The sequence below is a fragment of the Choloepus didactylus genome, chromosome 2, assembly GCF_015220235.1.
Source record: "Choloepus didactylus isolate mChoDid1 chromosome 2, mChoDid1.pri, whole genome shotgun sequence".
Taxonomy (NCBI): domain Eukaryota; kingdom Metazoa; phylum Chordata; class Mammalia; order Pilosa; family Megalonychidae; genus Choloepus; species Choloepus didactylus.
In genome coordinates, this window is record NC_051308.1 from 7,732,974 (window position 1) to 7,757,258 (window position 24,285).

General features: G+C 36.0%; 1 protein-coding gene across 4 annotated transcripts in view; it reads right to left on the reverse strand.

Annotated features, from left to right (window-relative positions):
- The window catches only part of TFB1M (transcription factor B1, mitochondrial), a 115,555-nt gene that overhangs the window by 50,883 nt on the left and 40,387 nt on the right, over positions 1 to 24,285 (reverse strand). For all 4 annotated transcript variants that reach the window (XR_005214396.1, XM_037820224.1, XM_037820246.1 and 1 more), the window contains exon 5: positions 3,728 to 3,847. Coding sequence is in view for 3 of the 4 variants with exons in the window: in XM_037820224.1 (XP_037676152.1) it covers positions 3,728 to 3,847 (120 nt within the window). In the remaining variant the exon portion in view is untranslated. The remainder of the gene's footprint in view (positions 1 to 3,727; positions 3,848 to 24,285) is intronic.

Sequence of the window (24,285 nt, forward strand, 5' to 3'; positions counted from 1 at the left end):
CATGTATGAACCAGAAGGAAAGACAGGATAAAAATTGGGACTGTATAATTAAGCAAAAACTAGAGTGGAAAATGATGTTGATTAAATGTAGAAATCTAAGAAAGTTTTTACATGAGAGAATAAGTGAATGTCAATATTGCAAGGTGTTGAAAATGGGATGGTACATTGGAAAAAATACAGTCAATGCAAACTAGGGTCTATAGTTAACACTAACATTGTAATATCCTTCCTATTATTGTAACAAAGGCAATATACCAAAGCTAAATGTCAACAGAGGGGGATATAAGGGAGGGGTATGGGATTCTTGAGGGTGGTGTTTCTTCTTTTTAATTTTTTTCTTCATTCTTTTGTTTTTTTTCCTCTTCTTTCTTTGCAGAAGAAATGGAAATGCTCTCATGATTATACTGGGAGGTATTGATTGTTCACTTAGGATGCTTTGTGTTGGGTGTGAATAAAACTGTTTAAAAAATAAACAGAAAGATACAAGTGCTGGAGAAGATGTGGAGACAGAAATATACCTATTCACTATTGGTTGGGAAGTAAAATGGTGTAGGCCCTCTGGAAGGCAGGGTGGTGGTTCCATAGCAGGCTATCCAAAGGGTTGCTATGTGATCCTGCAACCCCATTATTTGGTATATATTTGGAAGAACAGCATGCAGGGACATGAACAGGCATTTGCACACTGGTGTTTACGGCAGCAGTATTCATGATTTGCAATGATGGAAATGGCCTACAGGTACAATGACAGGTGAATGGAGAGGCTAACTGTGGTGTATCCCTACAATGGAATACTGAATGGCCAAAAAGAAGGAATGAAGTTGTGAGGCATGCAACTAGATGAATGAACCCTGAGGACATTATGTTGAGTGAAATAAGCCAAAAATGGAAGGACAAATATTGTAAGGCCTCAGTAATATAAACTATCTATAATGAGCAAATGCTGAGAATTGAATTCGAGAGCACAGGTTGTCAGGGAATAGACTGTGGGCAGAGATTGGGCAATCAGCGATACAGGAGTACAGAATATTCAATAAGGCTTACTGTAAAGCTTCGTGTATTGTAAGCTCTTATAGCAGTCACATCTATTCCTGAGTTTTAACTGTTATTTGACATGTTCATTTGGTACAAAATTTATATTTTCTGTAGCACACTATCTAACTTAACCTGTATGGTCAATTTATTCAAACAACATGGAACTTAGAACAGGGAATGAGATCTTGTTATTCTGTACAGGTTAATGTAACACCCTGATACATCCCAGGGTATTTTGGGCAGAAAATAAAAGTATTTGCAAAGTCCCCTTGAAGGACTGGAGAAAAATGTGGAAATATTAAACTTCCTTACCTGGGGAATTCATGATGTTCTCGCAGGCAATGGGGACTCCCAGTTTAATGAGTCAAGCCCTTGATCTTTGGGCTTGCCCTTTTGAAACTTATTCCTGCAAAGGAGAAGCTAAACCTACTTATAATTACGCCTAAGAGTCACCCCCAGAGACACTTTTTTGTTGCTCAGGTGTGGCTTCTTTCTCTCAGCCAACTCTGAAAATAAACTCACTGCCCTCCCCCCAATGGGACATGACTCCCAGGGATGAGCCTGACCCTGGCATTGTGGGACTGAGAATGCCATCTTGACAAAAAGAGGGAAAAGAAATGAAGCAAAATAAAGGTTTAGTAGCTAAGAGATTTCAAATAGAATTGAGAGGTCATTCTGGAGGTTATTGTTATACATTATATAGATATTCCTTTTTAGTTTCTACTGTATTAGAATAGCTAGAAGGAAATACCTGAATCTGTTGAACTGTAATCCAGTAGACTTGATTCCTGATGATGACTGTATAACTATAAGATTTTTCATGTGACCATGTGATTGTGAAAACCTTGTGACTGAACTCCCTTTACCCAGGGGATGGGCAGATGAGTAATAAAATAAAGACAAAAATCTATACATAAATAATAAGTGGGGATAATGGGTATGGGATGTTTTGGGTGTTCTGTTTTATATTTATTTATTTATTTTGGGGTAATGAAAATGCTTGAAAATCGATTGTGGTGATGATGAATGCACAACTATATGATGATAATGTGAGCCACCGGATGGATGATATGGTGTGTTAATATAGCTCAAGAAAATTCCATTAAAAAAAAGGCCTAGAAGTAAAGTTCTTGGTTTCTAATATAATAGCTTCTTACACTATTCAAAATATATGCTCTTCAAGATGATAAAAAGCTACACTGTCACACCTGGTTTTCTTCCTTACAATGACCTCTGTTCTAGGATGGAAAGTCTGAAAGCACAAATATGTTAAACTGGATGATAACCTCTAAGATCTCTTCAGCCACTAAATTGTATCTGGATCTAATTGTTTCAGGAGAAGTGATTTTCAATGTTCTTGAAACACTGAGATGCTGAAGGGAGGTGGTACTGATAGTAAGTTCCTTGAGCTCGATTTAGAAACAGCTGACAATTAAGTAGATATCATGGCAGAGAGTAGCAAGGTGGCATCAAAGAACAGGGGGACTCACCAGACACTAAAATATACAAGTGGATCCCACACCTTTGGCCGGAGTCCCAGTCTAAATCTATAGACCACTAAGTAGGCTATAAATTACTTCAATTAGTTTAACTTTCAACAGTCAAATTTCTTCTACCTCCCTTAAATGTTGTCCTTGATCCTATCTTTTACAGTGAAGTTCTCAAGTAAGAACTACAACTAACAAACTCAGAAAAGGGAAAAAATGAGAAACTCATTGAAAAAGAAAAAAAAAAAGAATAAAAATGAAGTGCACAGTTTCTTACACAATTCAGTACAATTATTTCATGCTATCTACTTTTATTTAGGAAAGTAAAATGATGTAAGAGAAACTTGGCAAGACTATATATTTGAGAGCTCTAATAACCAAAGGGAAACTTCTGTTCCTCACTAGCCTGTGAAAATCTCTGAAGGTAGAATCTATGTCTGTGTCCCTATCATTGTACCCCTCCCTAGCCCAGGCTTTGCATGCAGTAGGTGTTCAATATGCATTTAAAGGAGAAATGGATGTGTTTTTATATTACATGTTTTATAGTAAGTCATCAATGGTTTTGCTAAAATAGAAACTAGTATTTTTCATTTCTATTTTGTGGTAGAGAAACTTTGTTTTTGTAATTAGCACTTACTCCTCAGTAATTAGCATATAATAGTAAAAGCACAGTTTAATTAATAGCCAACTATTTTTCACATAAGTTATCACAAATAATACTGCCAAAATAAGATCTCTCAAAACAGTGGAAAAAGTTTTAAGATTACGGAAATAATGTTTTATATAACTTTAATCAGAAGTCTCTACCAGAAACCACAAAAAATACTGAGTTCTTATCTCAAAGGTTGGGCGACCATAACTTATCTTCCAAACTGGGATACTTTTAGGAGTAAAAGGGGACGTTAATAATGATAACAATACTAATGCTAATGATAATAATAATAATACTAGGACAACATGCATAAAATGAGACATTTGGTCACTTTTCTAAGGGAGAGAAAAACTAGAACAAGAACTCATTATTCATATTGTCATTTTCATGGCTCTTATTTAGGAGAGGTAAAGAAGAAGTTACGGTACAGCTGTTTATATAAATATAAACAAAGATCAGATCCTCGATATAATTTTCCTATGACTCATCCTCAAGGGAGCAATGTTTACAGTTAAACACCTAAATCTGGTATATTAAAACAAATAAGCAAACTCACCTTTGGCTTGGGGACAAATGCTCGACCTGGAATTGTAAAGCTATTCCGAACATGGCAGAGGTACTGGGCCATGATGGAGAGCCGACTACGCTGCTTGCTTCCTTTGCTGGCTGTGAGCCTCTATGGAAGGACAAAAAGGAATTTTAGCAAATAATTAATCCAGCCTGACCACATGGAATGGAGCCACAATTCCATTATCTATAAATACTAGGTCAACTTTCTGAGGCAAGTTTTAAAAGTATAGGCAATCTGTCACATGCCATTTGCTGGCACGGGAAATTTTTCCCTCCAAAATCAACTGAGGTATACCTAAAAAGGTGAATTATATCATATATACACTGTACTCAAAAAAATCAGAGAAAAACTTCCCTATTACCAGTTGTTGGATATTTTCAAACCTCTGTTATATTCTGCAGTAAAAGGCCTTGTTGAAACAAATTTTAAAACAAATACTTGATGAATGAAAAAATTAGTAAGCATAATGAAAAACTAAAGATGCTTCAGTATTTATTTTATGAATTATCCCAATATATGAATGAACATTTTTGATGGTGTACTTTTCTTATTTAAATGTAATAAAACCTTGTAACATTTAGAACTCTTTAAGAATTAGCTGTTCTTGATGACCAATTTTTGCAAAAACCAGGCATTTACTCTTTTAGGCACCCAAATATTTTTTATTTTAAACTTAGATATATCCAAATTAATTCATAAATATAATACAATTTCAATCAAAATCTCAGCAGGAATTTTTTTTTTTAAGATCTTGAGAGGCTGTGATGGATTTTATACGGAAAAGCAAAGGGCCAAGTACAGTCAGGATACTCCTGAAGAACACCAGCATGTTGGGGGAAACTTGCCCTACCAGGTAGGATGAAAACTGTATGGTATTGCAACAGGCACAGACAGAACAATGGAACAAAAGCCTCAGGAACAGATCAAGACATCTGAATCTCTATATGTGACAGATGTTACATGGCAACTTCAAATGATGGACCATTCAATACGATACTGGAATAGTCAGGTATCTTCATGGGGCAAACATAGGTCCCTATTATACCATAACCAAAAATAAATTCCAAATGAACTCAAGACACAAAGATAAAAAGCAAAACTTGCAAATTTTTCTAACTAAATATCTATGACCTCCACGACAGGGAAGAATTTCTTAAAAAGACAAAAGAATAAGCCATCAAAGAAAAGACGTATCTTTTACTCTATTAAAATTAAAAACTTTTGTATAATAAAAATACTATAGATTGAGAAAAGGTATCTGAAACTCAAATATCTGACAAAGGATTAGTGTTCAGAATATAGAAGAAACTCGTATACATCAATAGTCAGAAGATAAATTAATAGAAAAGCAAAGGCAATTCACAGAAGAGCAACCCAAATGAACCACAACCATAAAATATGCTCAAGCATATTAGAAATCAGGAACATATAAATTAAAACCACAATGAGATACAATTTCATATCCATGAAATGAATAAAAATAAAAGTTAAAAAGAATCTGACAAAACCTAGTACTGGCAAGATAATGGGGCAACAGGAATGCTCATTCACTGCTGGCGAAGGGGGAAAATTGGTACAAGCATTTTGGAGCACAATTTGGCAACAAAGAGTAAAGTTGAAATTGTGTAAATACTCATGAACCGTTAGATCTATCTTTAGGAATATATCCTAGAGAACATTTTACACATGTATAAAATATATAGACATGTATAAGAATGTTCATTGCAGCATTATGTGTAGTATAAAAGGAAAAAAAAAGAGGACAAGAACAAACCTCTGTCATCAGGAAATGAATAAGTAAATTGTGGTAATTTTTTTGGGAATAATATTTTTTTAATAAAAATAATTAAAATCAGTATTAATAAAATAATAATAAGAAAGAGTAACAATAATAAATAGTTACATGCCTGATGCTTTCCAGACCCTGTGCCAAAAACTTCAATTACGGTAATTTTGACAAAGGAATACTAATAATGAATAACAGGGGTTACGAAGATAGGTAAGTCCCAAAATGGAGTAAAAAAATAAATGGCCAAAGATATGTACACATTATGCCATTTATATAAAAATTTCAAAAGATAACTCCTTTCTGTTTATAAAGTAAAGTGTAAAACATGCATGGGAATAATGAATATCAATTTTAAGATAGCACAAGTCATAGGAGACAAAGGGGATAGGAAAGGGCACCAAACATAGCTATAATATTTTATTTCTTAAAAACAGGTATTAAAACATACGGCAATATGTTGTGATGAGCCAAAGCTAAGTGGTGCGTAACCAAGTCGAGAAGAATTATCTTCCTAAAATGTGTGCTGCTTCTTGGTGTTCTTAGAGCTCACTGGACATTCTAACCTGTTCCCAATGATTAAGGGTCAACACTATAAACATCAAGGTTTACTGAAATTACTGGAAGTCACCTGGGACTAGGTATGTAGGCAGAATGCCTACTGCTAAGCTTGCAAAGACACCATGTTTTCCGAGTTGTGTTTATGGCTGTTGGACTTTTCCTTTTCTGCTTCACATTATGTGCTGGACTCTAATAGTCCCTTTTGCATTGCTGCTTTCAACCTGCTGTGGGCATGAAAAACCACATAAAGGGCTTGTTAGAGCACTGCCTTAAGCAAGACTAAATAGGTTCTGTGTGAGATACTGAGGAAATTTCCTATGGGGAAAGTTGTAGATTCTGTAGCATCTATTTTGCTACTTAAGTCATCCCTACTACCCTTTTTAAATAAAATTCCCTGGCTCTTATCTGTATTCAGATAGCTGAAATTACTGGAAAGCTGGGTTCAAAATTGGTGATGAGTTGCTATAGTACATAAGGCCAAATAAACTCTTCCTTACTAAAATGAAAAACCAAGAAATGAATATACCCTCAAGCAAATATCAAAAACATAAACACATAACAGAAGTACAGATTTAAGTTAGAGAATAAGCTTATGGCTCAAATCAAATGGCCAAAAATATATCTAGTTTTTTTCATAAAGAAATAAAGGAGTTTAATTTTACCACTGGCATAAAATTCAAAAATTCAAAATGCATAGGGAGTTAAGGCTTAAAATGTACAGAGTTCCTATTTAGAATGATGGAAATATTTTGGAGAAAAAACTCAAAATGCATTTTGAATCTTTTTTAACATGCAACTGTTACAATTCAAAGGAATTCTATTATACAAAAATCTAGCATGAAGATAATCACAAAATTATAAACAAACCAAAAGAAAGTCCACATTTCTGAAATTATATTTCATCCTAGATTTTGTTCTTGACAGATACCTTCATTTAATATTCTACGCAACATTTGAAAGGTGTGTTTCCACTGATGAATTTGAAAGAATTTAAAACATCATTTTAAACAAACCTGTGAGGCATGGATTTTAAGCATTCTTACAACCTAAGCATCCAACACTGTCAGCGATGGGTATATCTGATCCATCAACTTGACCTAACAATGTAACAAATACCCCCAGTTGTAGAGATGAAAACATGTGAATTACATCCTTCCATTTAAAAGAAAGCAGCATACATACCTATACCTGATTCATTAAGGAAAAATTTAAGGCACAGACCCAAAAAGCTCTGCAAAAGACTTCATTAAAAGCTTGCACAAGAATTGAATGGTCTATTAACCATTCAAACATGTATTACTTTTTCTGTGATAGGCATATGTAATCCAACACTAAGAAAATGCAAAATCCATCAAAAGATTGATGATTAAAACCAGCAAAAGGTCTGGAAACCAAAGCAGTTAATTTTTTTTAGTAAAACAGAACCTCTGATGCTTGAGCTTTTAAACGTATCTGACAGACTATGAGAAAAACAAGCAAAGAATCGCAAGAACAGGGTTATTTTATTTTTTAATTTATCTAAAATAAATTTAAGGGCAAGACTTGCACTTGAGAGGCTACACAGTCAAGCGTCAGGGACAATTAGAACTACACAACTAATGGAGAGGCCCTCCTCCCTGCTAGGGGTGAGACCCATAAACAGCCAGAGACCCTGGAGATGGTAGGAGATAAAGAGGCAGATGTTAACCCAGAAGGAAAAGACCACAGGTCTAGTAACGATGAGAACTTGAATATCATAACTTTAGCACAACACATATGACCTGTGTTCAAGTTCAGTTTTCTTTGTAGCCACCTTCATGACCTATTGGGAGGCATTAAACCACTTTAAGCCTGTTTCATCACCTATAAAATGAGGCTAGATGAGATTATTTGTTAAGGTCTCCTTTTCACAACACAGTCTGATTCTGTCTTATGAGCTGTAACTTTATATTGTCTGCACATCTCTTAAAGTGTATGAACTGAATTCTTACATTCAGCTCCTGTAGCCCTAGAGAGAAAGGAATGAGAGGACTATGTTTATGTGTTTTATTCTTTCTTGTAACTCACAAAGCCAAGCAAAGTAGATGTAATAAAATGCTTTCTCTGGCCAAAATACAAACTTACAAATGTGACCTTGACAAGAGCCAACAGGGGGTATGGAAAATGGTGATTTATATTCTTCTACTGGAACTTACACTTGCATAATGTGAAAATCAGCCAGAGGATCAGTGTTACCCCTATTTCTAACCTAGCCTGTAAATTATAGACTCAATATAAATTATTCTAATAGTCATATCATACCAAAATTTAACTAAAATCAATTTTTTTGTTAAAGAAAAATAATTGCATATGGTGAAGTTGAATCAACACTATTATTAATAACCACATCTGACATTTCTGAGTCACTGAAAATATTACTCCACCTCTTAAGCCTCTGTTCCTTTGATCTTTACCCAAAAAGAATTAAGAATACACAGTATTTTCCATCTCTATTGTGTTATGCAAGAACAAAAATACCATAATAATCATGTAAACTGAGAAAAATGCACTGACAAATTCAACAAAGAAGGCAACAAAAAAAACTAAAGCATGGTTCCAATTCAAACCAGTGGAAGAGCACAGATTCTTGAGCAGGAGATGACAAGGACCTTGAAGAAAATGGTGATGTCATCTTGAGTTCCTAATAAAGAGTCCTACATTTTTGTGAAGGAAAGTTCTAAGACTAATGAGAAAAAAGGGTTTATGAAGAGTTTCTCAACCTAGTCAGTAGTGACATTTTGGGCTAGGTAATTCTTAGTTGTGGGGGCTACCCTGTGCATTGCGGAAGGTTTAGCAGTATCCGTGGCCTCTACCCACAAATGTCAGTAGCATCCCCCTAGTGTGACAACCAAAACGATCTCCAGCCATTGCTAAATGTTCCATGGAGAGGGTGGTCAGGGGAAGCAGGGAGGGGGAAGGGATCATCCGGTTGAGAACCACAGCTCTGAAGAGGAACATGGCTAAAAAGAGAGGGATGGATCTAAAAAATGAAATTATTTCAATATTCTCAAATTATTTGAGAGGAAGGCATCCAAAGAATCAAACTAATATAGCAATACAGCCTACTCTCAAAGGAATTCTGATATTGGAAAGTTCTGTACAGAAACAACTATGAAACTGAATAAAATATATGAAACAATCGTTTTCATAAACTGGACAGCAGGTAGTGCAGCCCTGTGATCCTTGCGAGAGGAAAAGGGGGTGAGCCTCTTACTGCCAGCACTGCAGGCAGTGCCCAAGCTGTAGCACAAGAGGCGGATACAAACAGAGCCCAGAGGTGGCTGGCAGTGGGAATGGGGAGGAAGAGCAGAAGGGAAGGGAAGGAGCACATGAGCTTCTGAGATCTGGAAAGGGGTCCTCTCAAGTCTTCGATTGAATACCACTCCGGGCATGCTTGGTGTAAAGCTTCCCTGAGGTGTGGCAAGCTGGAAAAAGAACCACTAGAAAGCAGTAGGAGGAACTGGAGCTCATACAGGGCTGGGGATGGTTTATGTTCACACCAGCCAAAGCCAGCCAAGAGCTTGGCAATATGCAGGGCACTCGGCAGATTCCTCAGAAAGATAAAGTCTTTTGTTTTTTTATTTATCTAAAATAATTTTAAGAGCAATTTATACTTGAGAGGCTGCAATAGTAGTAGGCTCAAATAGCCTCAGATTAGAGGTTGCTCTGGCCCTGTCATAAGAAAAGTTTAAAAGCAAGGCTCAATCTGACTTACAAATAACTTCTCTATATGCCAGAATAAACCACAACACGCAACCAATACAACAAAATCCAGTCCTCAACAATGTAAAAATACTCCTAATATCAAAATGTGACTCAGAGCAAGAGGAAAAAATCAATCAGTAATAACAGTCCAGAAATGGAAGAGGTGATGGAATTAGCAGGCAAGGATCTTAAAACAGCTATTATAAATATGAGCAAGGATGTAAAGGGAAAAATATACATAATCAGGAGTGAAACAAAATATAAGTAGATTCAAATGGAACTGTCTATAGAGACAATATCTAAAAGACAAATTGAGTTGAATTCACAGCAGATAAAATACTGCAAAGAAAGGATCTGTGAATTTGAATACAGTAATTAGAACTAATGTTTATGTATGGCAAAGTACTAAAGTTTTTTTTCCTTAGTATATATGCACTTACTGGATAATCCTTTTTCTCTATTGACTTATGATCTGACCATTATCATATACTAAATTAACATATTCTTGGCCTTTTAATCTTGCCATTGACTTGTCTCGCACTGTCATACTGCTTCAATTATTAAAGCTTTATAATATAGCATAATTTTTATATTTATTATTACAGCAATTATAGGTTTACAGAAACATGCAAGAAGTACAAAGTTCACATACACCTCCCACACACATACCACACAATTTTCCCTATTAATTTTGAATTAATGTGATACCTTTGTTACAATCCATGCAACAATATATAATTGCAGAATTAACTTTAGCAAACTGTTTACAATGTGCTATACAGTTCTATTAGTTTTTTTGGATGTGCAGTAACTTACATACAAAGTAAAATTTCCCTTTTTTCCTCTTTTTGAATACACAATTCAGTGATGTTAACTGCACACGCAAAATTGTGCCTTCATTTCCATCATCCAATGCCAAAACTTTTCCACCACTCCAAACAGAAACTCCATACTAATTAAACATTAACTCCCCAACCCTCTCCCTGAATTGGCCCTGGTAAACTGTATTTCAGTTTCTGATTACATGAATATGCTTATTCTGTTTATTTCATATAAGTAAGACCATTCAGTATTTTTCCATTTGTCTCTGACTTATTTCACTCAACATGGTATCTTCAAGGTTCATCTGTGTTGTAGGAAGTCTTTTATTTTTGGCCAATATCTATCCTCTTTGGAGAAATGTCTATTCAAGACTTTTGTCTATTTTTTTAATCAGGTCATGTGCCTTTTTGCTGTTGATTTGAAAAAGTTCTTTATTAATTCTGGATATTAAGCCCTTATCAGATATATGGTTTCCAAGTATTTTCTCCTATTTTATTGATTGTCTTTTTACTCTATTGCTAAAGTCCTTTGATGTACAAAGGTTTTTAAGTTTGATGTACTCCCATTGTCTATTTTTTCTGTTGTTGTTCATGCTTTTGGTGTAAAGTCTACAAAACCAACACCTAACACAAGGTCCTGCAGATGTTTCCCTAAGTTTTCCTCTAGGAATTTTACACTTGTGGGTCTTATATTTAGGTCTTTCTTTGATCCCGTTTGAGTTAAATTTTATATATGGTGTGAGGTATGGGTTCAACTTCAAACTTTTGCATATGCTGAATCAGGTTTTCCAGCACCATTTGTTAAAGCGACTATTCTTTCCCCACTGAGTGGATATGGAATCTTTGTCAAAGATCAGTTGGCCAAAGGTGTGAGGGTTTATTTCTGAACTCTCAATTCAACTCCATTGGTCTATATGTCTGTCCTTGTGACACTACCATGCTGTTTTGATTACTATAGCTTTGTATTAAGTCTTAAAATGAAGAAAGGTAAGTCCTCCAGCTTCGCCCTTCTTTTTCAAGATGATTTTGGCAATTCAGGGCTGCTTTCACTTTCACATGGGTATAATGATTGGTTTTTCTACTTCTGTGAAGAAATCTGTTGGAATTTTGATTGGAATTGTGTTGAATCTATATATTACTCTGGGGAAAACTGACATCTTAATAATATTTAGTCTTCCAATTTATGAAAAAGAAATGTCCTTCCAATTATCCAATTATTTAGGTTTTTGTTTTTAACTTTTTTCAGCAATGTTTTGTAGTGTTCCATGAATAAGTCCTTTACATCCTTGGTTAAATTTATTCCTAGATATTATATTCTTTCAGTTGCTATTGTAAATGGGTTTTTTTTTTTCTTTATTTCCTCTTCAGATTGTTTGTTACTAGTGTATAGAAACACCACTGATTTTTGTGTGTTGATCTTGTACCCCACCACTTTGCTTAATTCATTTATTAGGTCTACTAGATGTGTTGCAGATTTTTCAGGATTCTATATGTAAAAGGTCATGTTGTCTGCAAACAGGAAGAGTTTTACTTCTTCCTGTCTCGTGTGGATGGCTTTTATTTCTTTTTCTTGCCTAATAGCTCTGGCTAGAACTTCCAGTACAATGTTGAATAACAGTGGTGTCTTGTAACTGAGCTCAGGGGAAAGTGTTCAGACTTTCCCCATCAAGTATGATGTTAGCTGTAGGTTTTTCATATATGACTTGTATCACATTAAGAATGCTTCCTTCTATTCTTAGTTTTCTGAGTGTTTTTATCAGTAAGGGATGCTGAATTTTCTCAAACGTCTTTTCTGGGTCAGCTGAAACGTCAAGTCATCTTCCTCTTGGTTCTATTAATGGGTATGACATATCTGGGATAAATCCCACTTGATCATGGGATACAATTCTTTTCATGTGCTGTTGGTTTGGTTTGCTAAGGATTTTTGCATCTGTATGCATGAGGGATATTGATCTGTAACCTTTTATTGTGGTATCTTCATCTGGCTTTAGAATTAGGGTGATGCTGGTCTCACAGAATGAGTCAGGAAGTATTCCCCCCTCCTGTTCTATTGGAAGACTATGAGCAGTACTGGTTTTTAATCTTTAATCCCCCCCACGCACCACAGATTTTTTTTAAGTTTTTTTAAATTCTAGTAACATATATACAACCTAAAATTTCCCCTTTTAAACCACATAAATACACAATTCAGTGCTGTTAATTTAAAGTGTTGTGCTACCATCACCACAATCCATTACCAAAACTCTTTCATTGTTCCAAATAGAAAGTCTGTATACTTTAAGCCTTAATTCCCTATTCCCTAAACACACCCGTTCATGGGTAACCTATATTCTAGATTCTAACTATATGAACTTGCGTATTCTAATTATTTCATATCAGTGAGATTATACAATAGTTGTCCTTTAGCGGCTGGCTTATTTCACTCAACATGATGTCTTAAAGGTTCATCCAGATTGTTCCATGTATCAGAATTTCAATCTTTTTAACAGTGGAATAATATTTCATGTGTCTATATACCACAGTTTATTCATCCATTCCTCAGCTGATGGACACTTTGGTTACTTCCATCCCTTGGCAACTGTGCAATGCTGCTATGAACATTGACGTGAAAATATCTGAGTCTCTGCTTTAGACTCTTTTGTGTACGTACCTAGAAGACAGATTGGTAATTCTACATTTAAATTTCTGAGGAACTGCCAAACTGTCTTTCACAACAGCTGCACCATTTTACACTCTCACCAGCAATGAATGAATGTTCCTATTTCTCTACATTCTCTCCAACACCTGTAATTTTTTTTCCTAATAGTAGCCATTTTAATGTATGTGAAATGGTATCTCATTGTGTATTTTTTTTTTTTTTTTGGTTTTTGTTTTAATTCAGTTTTATTGAGATATATTCACTGTGTCGGTCTGGATATATTGTGCCCCTCCAAAAGACATATTTTAATCCAATCTTGTGCAATATATTTGGATTAGGCTGTTTCCATGGAGACGTGGCTCACCCAACTGTAGGTGATAATTTTGATTAGATTATTTCCTTAGAGGTGTGGCCCCAACCATTCAGCATGGGTCTTGATTAGTTTATTGGAGTACTTTAAAACAGCCACACAGGCCCAGCCGCTTGCTGACTCTGATGCTTAGAAGGGCTTGGAGAGCAAACAAAAGGAGCTTAGTGCTGCAACTAAGAAAGGAGAAAGTGATGTTGAAACCAGAACCGGAGCAGATGCCAGCCACAAGCATGTGCCTTACCAGCTGACAGAGGTTTTCCAGACACCCTTAGTGTTCTTCAGTGAAAGTACCTTATTGTTGATACCTTTGTTTGGACACTTTTATGGCCTTAGGACTCTAACTTTGCAACCAAATAACCTCCCACCCCCTTATAAAAGCCAATCCATTTCTTGGTATTTTGCATAACAGCAGCATTAGCAAACTGGAACATTCACATACCATGCAATCATCCACAGTGTACAATCAACTGTTCACAGAAATATCATAGTTGTGCATTCATTACCACAATCAATTTTTGAACATTTTTCTTACTCCAAAAAAAAAAAAAAAATACAGAATAAAAACAAAAGTAAAAAATAACACCCAAAGCATTCCATTCCACCACCATCCCACTCTATTTTTCATTTACTTTTTGTCCCCAATTTTCTACTCATCTGTCCATATAGTGGATAAAGCAAGCGTGAGCCACAAGGTTTTTGCCATCACACAGTCACACCATGTAAGCTACATAGTTATGCAATCATCTTCAAGAATAAAGGCTACTGGTTTGCACTTTGACAGTTTCAGGTATTTCCTTCTAGCTTTTACAATACACTAAAAACTAAAAAGGGATATCTATATAGCACATAAGAACACCCTCCAGAATGACCTTTAAACAACCTGAAATCTCTCAGCCACTGAAACTTTATCTTGTTTCATTTTGCTTCCTCCTTCTGGTCAAGAAGATTTTCTCAATCCCAAGATGCCAGGTCCAGGTTCATCTCTGGGAGTCAGGTCCTGCATTGCCAGGGAAATTTATACACCTGGGAGTCATGTCACATGTTGGGGGGAGGGCAATGAGTTCACCTGCCAAGTGGGCTTACACAGAGAAAGACCACATCCAAGCAACAAAGAGGTTCTCTGGTGGAGACTCTTAGGCACAATTATAAGTAGGCTTAGCGTCTCCTTTGCAGTAACAAGCTTCAAAAGGTCAAGCCCCAAAATTGAGGGCTTCTTTCTCAAGACATTTTTGGCTATTCGGGGCACCCTGCCCTTCCAAATAAATTTCGTTATTGGTTTTCCTATTTTTGCAAAGCAAGTTGTCAGGATTTTAATGGCTATTAAACTAAATCTATAAATCAGTTTAGGTAGAATTGACAACTATATTTAGTCTTCCAATCCATGAACCCGGTATGTTCTTCCATTTTTTTAGGTCCTGTTTGATTTTTTTTTTTAGCAGTTTCTTGTAGTTTTCTGTGTATAGATCCTTTGTGGCCTTGGTTAAATTTATTCTTAAATACTTGATTCTATTGGTTGCTACTGTAAATAGAATTTTTTCTTGATTTCCTCCTCCTGTTGCTCATTACCTCCGTATAGGAACACTACTGATTCTTGCATGTTGATCTTGTAGCCTGCCAATTTGCTGTATTCACTGACTAGATTTAGTAGCTTTGCTGTAGATTTTTCTGTCTTTCTACACAGAGGATCATGTCATCTGCAAACAGTGACTGTTTCACTTCTTCCTCTCCAATTCAGATGATTTTTCTTTCTTTTTCTTGTCTAATTGCTCTAGCTAGAACTTTCAGCACAATGTTGAATAACAATGGTAAGAGTGGGCTTCCCTGTCTTGATCCTGATCTTAAGAGGGAAAGCTTTCAGTCTTTCCCCATTGAGTATGATGTTAGCTGTGGGTTTTTCAGATATTGCTTTATCATATTGGGAAAGTTCCCTTCTAATCCTGTCCTTTGAAGTTTTTTCATCAAAACAAGATGCTGAATTTTGTCAAATGCCTCTACTGCATCAATCAAGATGATTATGTGGTTCTTTTGCTATGATTTTTTGATGTGGTGTATTACATTAATTGATTTTCTTGTGCTGAACCAGCTTTGCATACCTGGAATAAATCCCACCTGGTCATGGTATATAATTCTTTTAATGTGCTGCTGGATTTGATCTGCAAGTATTTTGTTGAGGATTTTTGCATCTATACTCATTAAAGAGATTGGTCTATAATTTTCTTTTTTTTTGTAGTATCTTTGTTTGACTTTGGTATTAGGGTGATGTTGGCTTCATAGAATGAGTTAGGTAGCTTTCCCTCTTCGTTTTTTTTTTTGAAGAGTTTGAACAGGATTGGTACTAATTCCTTCATGAATGCCTGGTAGAATTCACATGTGAAGCCATCTGGTCCTGGGCTTTTCTTTTTGGGAACTTTTTGATTACTGACTCAAACTCTTTACTTGTGATTGGTTTACTGAAGTCATCTACTTCTTCTCAAGCAAACGTTGGTTGTTCATGCTTCTCTAGAACGCTGTCCTTTTCATCTAAATTGTCTAGTTTATTAGCATACAGTTGCTCGTAATATCCTTTCATCATCTTCTTTATTTCTGCGGGTTCAGTAGTTATGTTCCTTTTCCCATTTCTGATTGTGTTTATTTCCATCTGCTCTTTTTTTTTTTTTCCCTAGCTAAGGGTCCATCGATTTTATTGATTTTTTTCAAAGAAGCAACTTCTGGTTTTGTTGATTATCTCTATTGTTTTCCTGTTCTCAGTTTGTTTACTTTTGCTTTAATCTTTGTTATTTCTATCCTTCTGTTTACTTTGGGGTTAGTATGTTGTTTCTTTAGTTCCTCCAGGTGAACAGTTAATTCCTCAAATTTTGTTCTTTCTTCTCTTTTAATATACTTGTTTAGGGCAATAAATTTCCTTCGAAGCACTGCCTTAGCAGCGTTCCGTAAGTTTTGATATGTTGTGTTTTCATTTGTTGCGTCATTTGCCTAGAGGTATTTACTAATTTCTCTTGAAATTTCTTCCTTTACCCACTGCTTGTCTAAGAGTGTGTTGTTTAGCCTCCATACATTAGTGAATTTTCCAACCTTCTGCCTATTACTGATTTCAAAATTCATTCCATTATGATCCGAGAAAGTGTTTTGTATATATTTTTTTAATTTGTTGAGACTTATTTTGTGACCCAACATGTGGTCTATCCCAGAGAATGATCCATGAGCACTTGCGAAAAATGTGTTATCCTGCTTTTGTGGGGTGTAGTGTTCTATAAATGTCTGTGAAGTCTAGTTCGTTTATCGTACAATTCAACATCTCTGTTTCCTTATTGACACTCTGTCTAGATGTTCTATCCATTAATGAGAGGGATATACTGAAGTCTCCAACTATTATTATAAAGGTATCTACTTCTCCCTTTAGTGTTGTCAGTGTTTGCCTCATGTACTTTGGGGTGCTCTGGCTTGGTGCACAAATATTCATGATTATTGTGTTTTCTTGATGAATTCACCCTTTTATTAATATATAGACTATTGGACTTCCGGAAGATGGCACTTAGGAGAGACAGAGCAAAAAAATACCTCCATGAAAAATACTAGATAAAAGACAGAAAGTGACCCAGAACACCAGTTCCAGAGACGCACCAGCTGGACAAGGTCTGCTAAATCCTTGGTGACATCGGGAGTCTGCATTCTGAAACAAGTGAGTGAGCCTGGTGAATAACCAGCAGCTACGCTGCAGTCTGGGGAAGCTGTGGGTTGGCATTGGGAGTTGGGCTAGTTTTAAAAACCCAAAAGCGGCTGCGGATACAGCAGTGAGAACCGCATAGTGAAGAACAGTGGGAACTGCATCTCCACAAACTGTGGGCACGCCTCAATATCTGGCATGTACGATAGCCTTTCACACACCCGCTGCTAACTGTCTTAGAACAAGGAAGGCAGAGGTTAGCCAAAAGGCAAAAATAACCACGCCGTTTCAGCCATCTTCCCGGCAGGCTGGGAACATTCCTGCCCGGTGCCAGTACTGCAGCCCAGAGCTGCGCCAAAAAACCCACTGCAACGGGAAGGGTTTCCAGCAACATGCATGCAAGCCCAAATATCTGGTGTGGACAAGAGCCTTTCGTGCATCCACAGCTAACTGTCTCAGAGTAAGGAAGGCAGAGGTTAGCCAAAAGGCAAAAATAACCACGCCTCTTCCACCCAGTGGAATGACATATTTAAAACTCTGAGAGAGAAAAATTGCCAACCAAGAATTCTTTATCCAGCAAAGCTCTCCTTCAAATTTGAGGGAGAGCTTAAATTTTTCACAGACAAACAAATGCTGAGAGAATTTGCTAACAAGAGACATGCCCTACTTAAGATACTAAAGGGAGCCTTACCGACAGAGAAACAAAGAAAGGAGAGAGAGAGATGGAGAAAGGTTCAACACTAAAGAGATTCGGTATGGGTACGTTAAAGGGCATTAAGAGACAGAGGAAAAAATATATCTGACAAAAATAAACTAAAGAATAGGATGGCTGACTCAAGAAATGCTTTCACAGTAATAACGATGAATGTAAATAGATTAAACTCCCCAATTAAAAGATATAGATTCGCAGAATGGATCAAAAAATATGAACCATCAACAAGTTGCATACAAGAGACTCATCTTAGACACAAGGACACAAAGAAATTGAAAGTGAAAGGATGGAATACAATATCTCATGCAAGCTACAACCAAAAGAAAGCAGGAGTAGCAATATTAATCTCAGATAAAATAGACTTTAAATGCAAGGATGTTATGAGAAACAAAGAAGGCCACTACATATTAATAAAAGGGGCAATTCAACAAGAAGAAATAACAATTATAAATGTTTATGCACCCAATCAAGGTGTCACAAAATACATGAGACAAACACCGGCAAAACTAAAGGAAGCAATTGATGTTTCTACAATAATTGTGGGAGACTTCAACACATCACTGTCTCCTATAGATAGATCAATCAGACAGAAGACCAATAAGGAAACTGAAAACCTAAACAATCTAATAAATGAATTTGATTTAACAGACATATATAGAACATTACATCCCAAATCACCAGGATACACATTCTTCTGTAGTGCTCATGGAACTTGCTCCAGAATAGATCATCTGCTGGGACATAAAACAAGCCTCAATATTTTTTAAAAAATTTAAATTATTCAAAGCACATTCTCTGACCACAGTGGAATACAATTAGAAGTAATAACCATCAGAGACTTAGAAAATTCAAAAATAACTGGAGGTCAAACAACACACTCCTAAACAATCAGTGGGTTAAAGAAGAAATAGCAAGTGAAATTGCTAAATATATAGAGATGAATGAGAATGAGAACACAACATATCAAAACCTATGAGATGCAGCAAAAGCAGTACTGAGGAGGAAATTTATAGCACTAAACGCATACATCAAAAAGGAAGAAAGAGCTAAAATCAAAGAACTAATGGAACAACTGAAGAAGCCAGAAAATGAACGGCAAACTAATCCTAAACCAAGTAGAAGAAAAGAAATAACAAAGATTAAAGCAGAAATAAATGACATAGAGAACAAAAAAACAATACAGAGAATAAATAACACCAAAAGTTGGTTCTTTGAGAAGATCAACAAGATTGACAAGCCCCTAGCTAGACTGACAAAATCGAAGAGAGAAGACCCACATAAACAAAATAACAAATGAGAAAGGTGACATTACTGCAGATACTGAAGAAATTTAAAAAAATTATAAGAGTATACTATGAACAACTGTATGCCAACAAACTGAATAATGTAGAGGAAATGAACAATTTCCTGGAAACATATGAACAACCTAGACTGACCACAGAAGTAATGGAAGACCTCAACCAACCAATCAAAGGAAAAAGACCCAATCAGTCATCAAAAAGCTCCCCACAAATAAATGCCCAGGGCCAGATGGCTTCAAAGGGGAATTCTACCAAACTTTCCAAAAAGAACTGAAACCAATTTTACTTAAACTCTTTAAAAACATTGAAGAAAATGGAACACTACCTATCACATTTTATGAAGCTAACATCAATCTAATACCAAAACCAGGCAAAGAAGATACAAAAAAGGAAAACTACAGGCCAATCTCCCTAACGAATACAGATGCAAAAATTCTCAACAAAATATTTACAAATCAAATCCAAAGACAAATTTAAAAAATCATACACTATGACCAAGTGGGGTTCATTCCAGGCATGCAAGGATGGTTCAACATAAGAAAATCAACGTATTACAACACATTAAGAAATCAATAGAGAAAAATCAAATGATCATCTCAACAGATGCTGAAAAAGGATTCGACAAAATCTAACATCCCATTTTGATTAAAACACTTCAAAAGGTAGGAATTGAAGGAAACTTCCTCAATATTATAAAGAGCATATATGAAAAACCCACAGCCAGCACAGTAATCAATGGCGAGAGACTGAAAGCCTTCCCTCTAATATCAGGAATGAGACAAGGAAGCCCGCTGCCACCACTGTTATTCAACATTGTGGCAGAAGTGCTAGCCAGGGCAATTCAGCAAGACAAAGAAATAAAGAGCATCCAAATTGGAAAGGAAGAAGTAAAATTTTCATTATTTGCAGATGATATGATCTTATATCTGGAAAACCCTGAGAAATCGACGACACAGCTCCTAGAGCTAATAAACAAATTTAGCAAAGTAGCAAGATACAACATTAATGCACATAAGTCAGTAATGTTTCTATATGCTAGAAATGAACAAACTGAAGAGACACTCAAGAAAAAGATACCATTTTCAATAGCAACTAAAAAAATCAAGTACCTAGGAATAAACTTGACCAAAGATGTGAAGACCTATACAAAAAAAACTGCATGACTCTGTTAAAAGAAATAGAAAGGGACCTTAAAAGATGGAAAACTATTCCATATTCATGAATAGGAAGGCTAAATGTCATTAAGATGTCAATTCTACCCAAACTCATCTACAGAATCGATGCAATCCCAATCAAAATTCCAACAACTTACTTTGCAGACTTGGAAAAGGTAGTTATCAAATTTATTTGGAAAGGGAAGATGCCTCGAATTGCTAAAAATACTCTAAAACAGAAAAACAAAGTAGGAGGACTTACACTCCCTGATTTGCTAGCTTATTACAAAGCCACAGTAGTCAAAACAGCATCGTACTGGCACAAACACAGATATATTGATCAATGGAATGGTACTGAGAATTCTGAGATAGACCCCCAGATCTATGGCTGACTGATCTTTGATAAGACCCCCAAAGACACTGAATGGGAATATAACAGCCTTTTCAACAAATGGGGCTGGGAGAGTTGGATATCCATATCCAAAAGAATGAAAAAGGACCCCTACCTCACACCCTATACAAAAATTAACTCAAAGTGGATCAAAGACCTCAATATAAAAGAAAGTACCATAAAACTCCTAGAAGATAATGTAGGGAGACATCTTCAAGAACTTGTATTAGGAGGCCACTAGTAGACCTTACACTCAAAGCACAAGCAACAAAGGAAAAAATAGATAAATGGGAAGTCCTCAAACTTAGAAGTTTCTGTACCTCAAAGGAATTTATCAAAGAAGTGAAGAGGCAGACAACTCAATGGGAAAAAATTTTTGGAAACCATGTATCTGACGAAAGACTGATATCTTGCATATATAAAGGATTTCTCAATGACAATAGTACAGACAGCCCAATTATAAAATGGGCAAAAGATATGAAGACAGTTCTCTGAAGGGGAAATACAAATGGCCAACAAATACATGAAAAAATGTTCAGCTTCACTAGCTATTAGAGAGATGCAAATTAAGACCACAATGAAAGACCCTCTTACACCAATTAGAATGGCTACCATTAAACACACAGGAAACTTCAAATGCTGGAGAGGATGTGGAGAAATTGGAACTCTTATTCATTGTTGGTGGGACTGTATAATGGTTCAGCCACTCTGGAAGGCAGTCTGACAGTTCCTTCGAAAACTAGATATAGTTTTCGATCCAGCAATTGCACTTCTCGGTATATACCTGGAAAATCTGAAAGCAGTGACACGACCAGGTATCTATAAGCCAATGTTTATAGCAGTATTATTCACAATTGCCAAGAGATGGAAACAACCCAAATGTCCTTTAACAGATGAGTGGACAAATAAAATGTGGTATATACACATGAAGGAATACTACGCAGCAGTAGGAAGGAACGATGTGAAGCATATGACAACATGGATGAACTTTGAAGACATGATACTGAGTGAAATAAGCTAGGCACAAAAAGAAAAATATTATATGCTACCACTAACATGAACATTGAAAAATGTAAAATAAATGGTTTACAATGTAGAATGTAGGGGACCTAGTGATAGAGAGCAATTAGTGAAAGGGGAATGATAACCCAATAAGAACAGATAAACTATTGTGAGTAAATTTAATGCTCTTGGAATGTTCAGGAATGACTAAGGTTTGTTGATTTCTGGTGGGTATGGCAGGACCAAGTCCACAGAAATGTTACTATATCAGGTTACTTTCTTAGGATAGAGCAGGAAAATGTCGGAAATAAAGTAGTTATCGTAGGTTAGTTGTCTTTTTCTTATTTCCTTGTTTTGGTTTGTTTGAAATTTTTTTTTTTGTAAGTTTTTCTTTTTAACTTTTTTTTTTTTTTTTGGTATAGTTAATAGTTAACTAAAAAAAAAAAATGAAAAAAATATGCAGAGCTCTACTGAGGAGCTGGGGGAGAATGCAGGGGTGTTGGGCTTCCCCACCTCAATGGTTACTGTTGTGCTCACAGACATTGGGGACTGGTGGTTTGATGGGCTGAGTCCTCTATCCCCAGACTTGCCCTTGGGAAGATTCTTACTGCAAAGGAGAGGCTACGCCTGCTTATAATTATGCCTAAGTGTCTCCTCCTGAATGCTTCTTTGTTGCTCATATGTGGCCCTCTCTCTCTAGGTAAGCCAGCTTGGCAGGTGAAAGCACTGCCCTCCCTACTACGTGGGATCTGACACCCAGGAGTGTAAATCTCCCTGGCAACATGGAATATGACTCCCGGGGAGGAATCTAGACCCAACATCATGGGATGCAGAACATCTTCTTGATCAAAAGGGGGATGTGAAATGAAATAAGTTTCAGTGGCTGAGAGATTCCAAAAGGAGTTGAGAGGTCAGTCTGGTGGGCAGTCGCACGCACAATATAGATAACCCTTTTTAGGTTCTAATGAATTGGAATAGCTAGCAGTAGATACCTGAAACTATCCAACTACAACCCAGAACGCTTGAATCTTGAAGATGATAGTATAACAACGTAGCTTAAGAGGGGTGACAAAGTGATTGGGAAAGCCACATGGATCACACTGCTCTCTGCCCAGTGTATGGATGGATGAGTAGAAAAACGGGAGCAAAAAAAAAAAAAAAAAAAAAAAAGCACCCAGTGTTCTTTTTTACTTTAATTGTTCTTTTTCACTTTAATTTTTATTCTTATTACTTTTGTATGTAGTAATGAAAATGTTCAAAAATTAATTTTGGTGATGAACACACAACTATATAATGGTACTGTGAACAAATGATCGTACGCTTCGTATGACTGCATGGTATGTGGATATATCTCAATAAAATTGAATTAAAATATATATATATATATATATATATATATATATATATATATATATATATATAGTGTCCTTTGTCTCTTAATTGTTTTACACTTGAAGTCAAATTTGTCTGATATTAATACAGCTACTCTAACTTTTTTCTGGTTGTTGTTTCCATGAAATATCTTTTTCCAGCCTTTCACTTTCTGCCTATTTTTGTTCATGTGTCTAAAGTGAGTTTCTTGTTGACAGCATATAGATGGGTCCTGTTTTTTAATCCATTCTGCCATCAATGTCTTTTTATGGTTTAATCCATTAACTTTCTTCTTCCACTTTGTCTTTTGGATTTTATAAGTCATATCCTGATAGTCTTCATTTCTACACTCTTCTCCAAACCTCACTCTCCTGTCTTTTCCTATCAGCCCGTAGAACTGCCTTTAGTATTTCTTATAGTGCACGTCTCTTATTCACAAACCCTCTCAGTGTCTGTCTGAAAATATTTTAATCTCTCCCTCATTTTTGAAGGACAGTTTTGCTGGATATAGAAAAGTTTTTCAGTATCTTAAATATATCATACCACTGCCTTCTTGCTGTCATGGTTTCTGCGGAGAAATCTGTAGATGGTCTTACTGGGCTTCCCTTGTATGTGATGGATCACTTTTTTCTTGCTGCTTTCAGAATTCTCTCTTTGTCTTTGACATTGGACAATCTGATCAGTAAGTGACTTGGAGTACATCTATTGGGAGCATTCTGATTCAGGTAAGCTAAACTTCTTGAATCTGCAATTTTATATCTTTCATAAGAGTTGGGAAATTTTCAGTGATTATTTCTTCTATTATTCTTTCTGCCCCTTTCCCTTCTCTTCTACTTCTGGGACACCCATAACACATATATTCATGTGCTTCATGTTGTAATTCAGTTCCCTAAGACCCTGCTCATATTTTCCCATTCTTTTCCCTATCTGTTCTTTTGTGTGTATGATTTCAAATGTCCTGTCTTCCAGTTCATGGATCCTTTCTTCTGCCTCTTCAAATCTGCTGATGTATTGTTTTTCATCTCTTCTATTGTGCCTTTCATTTGCAT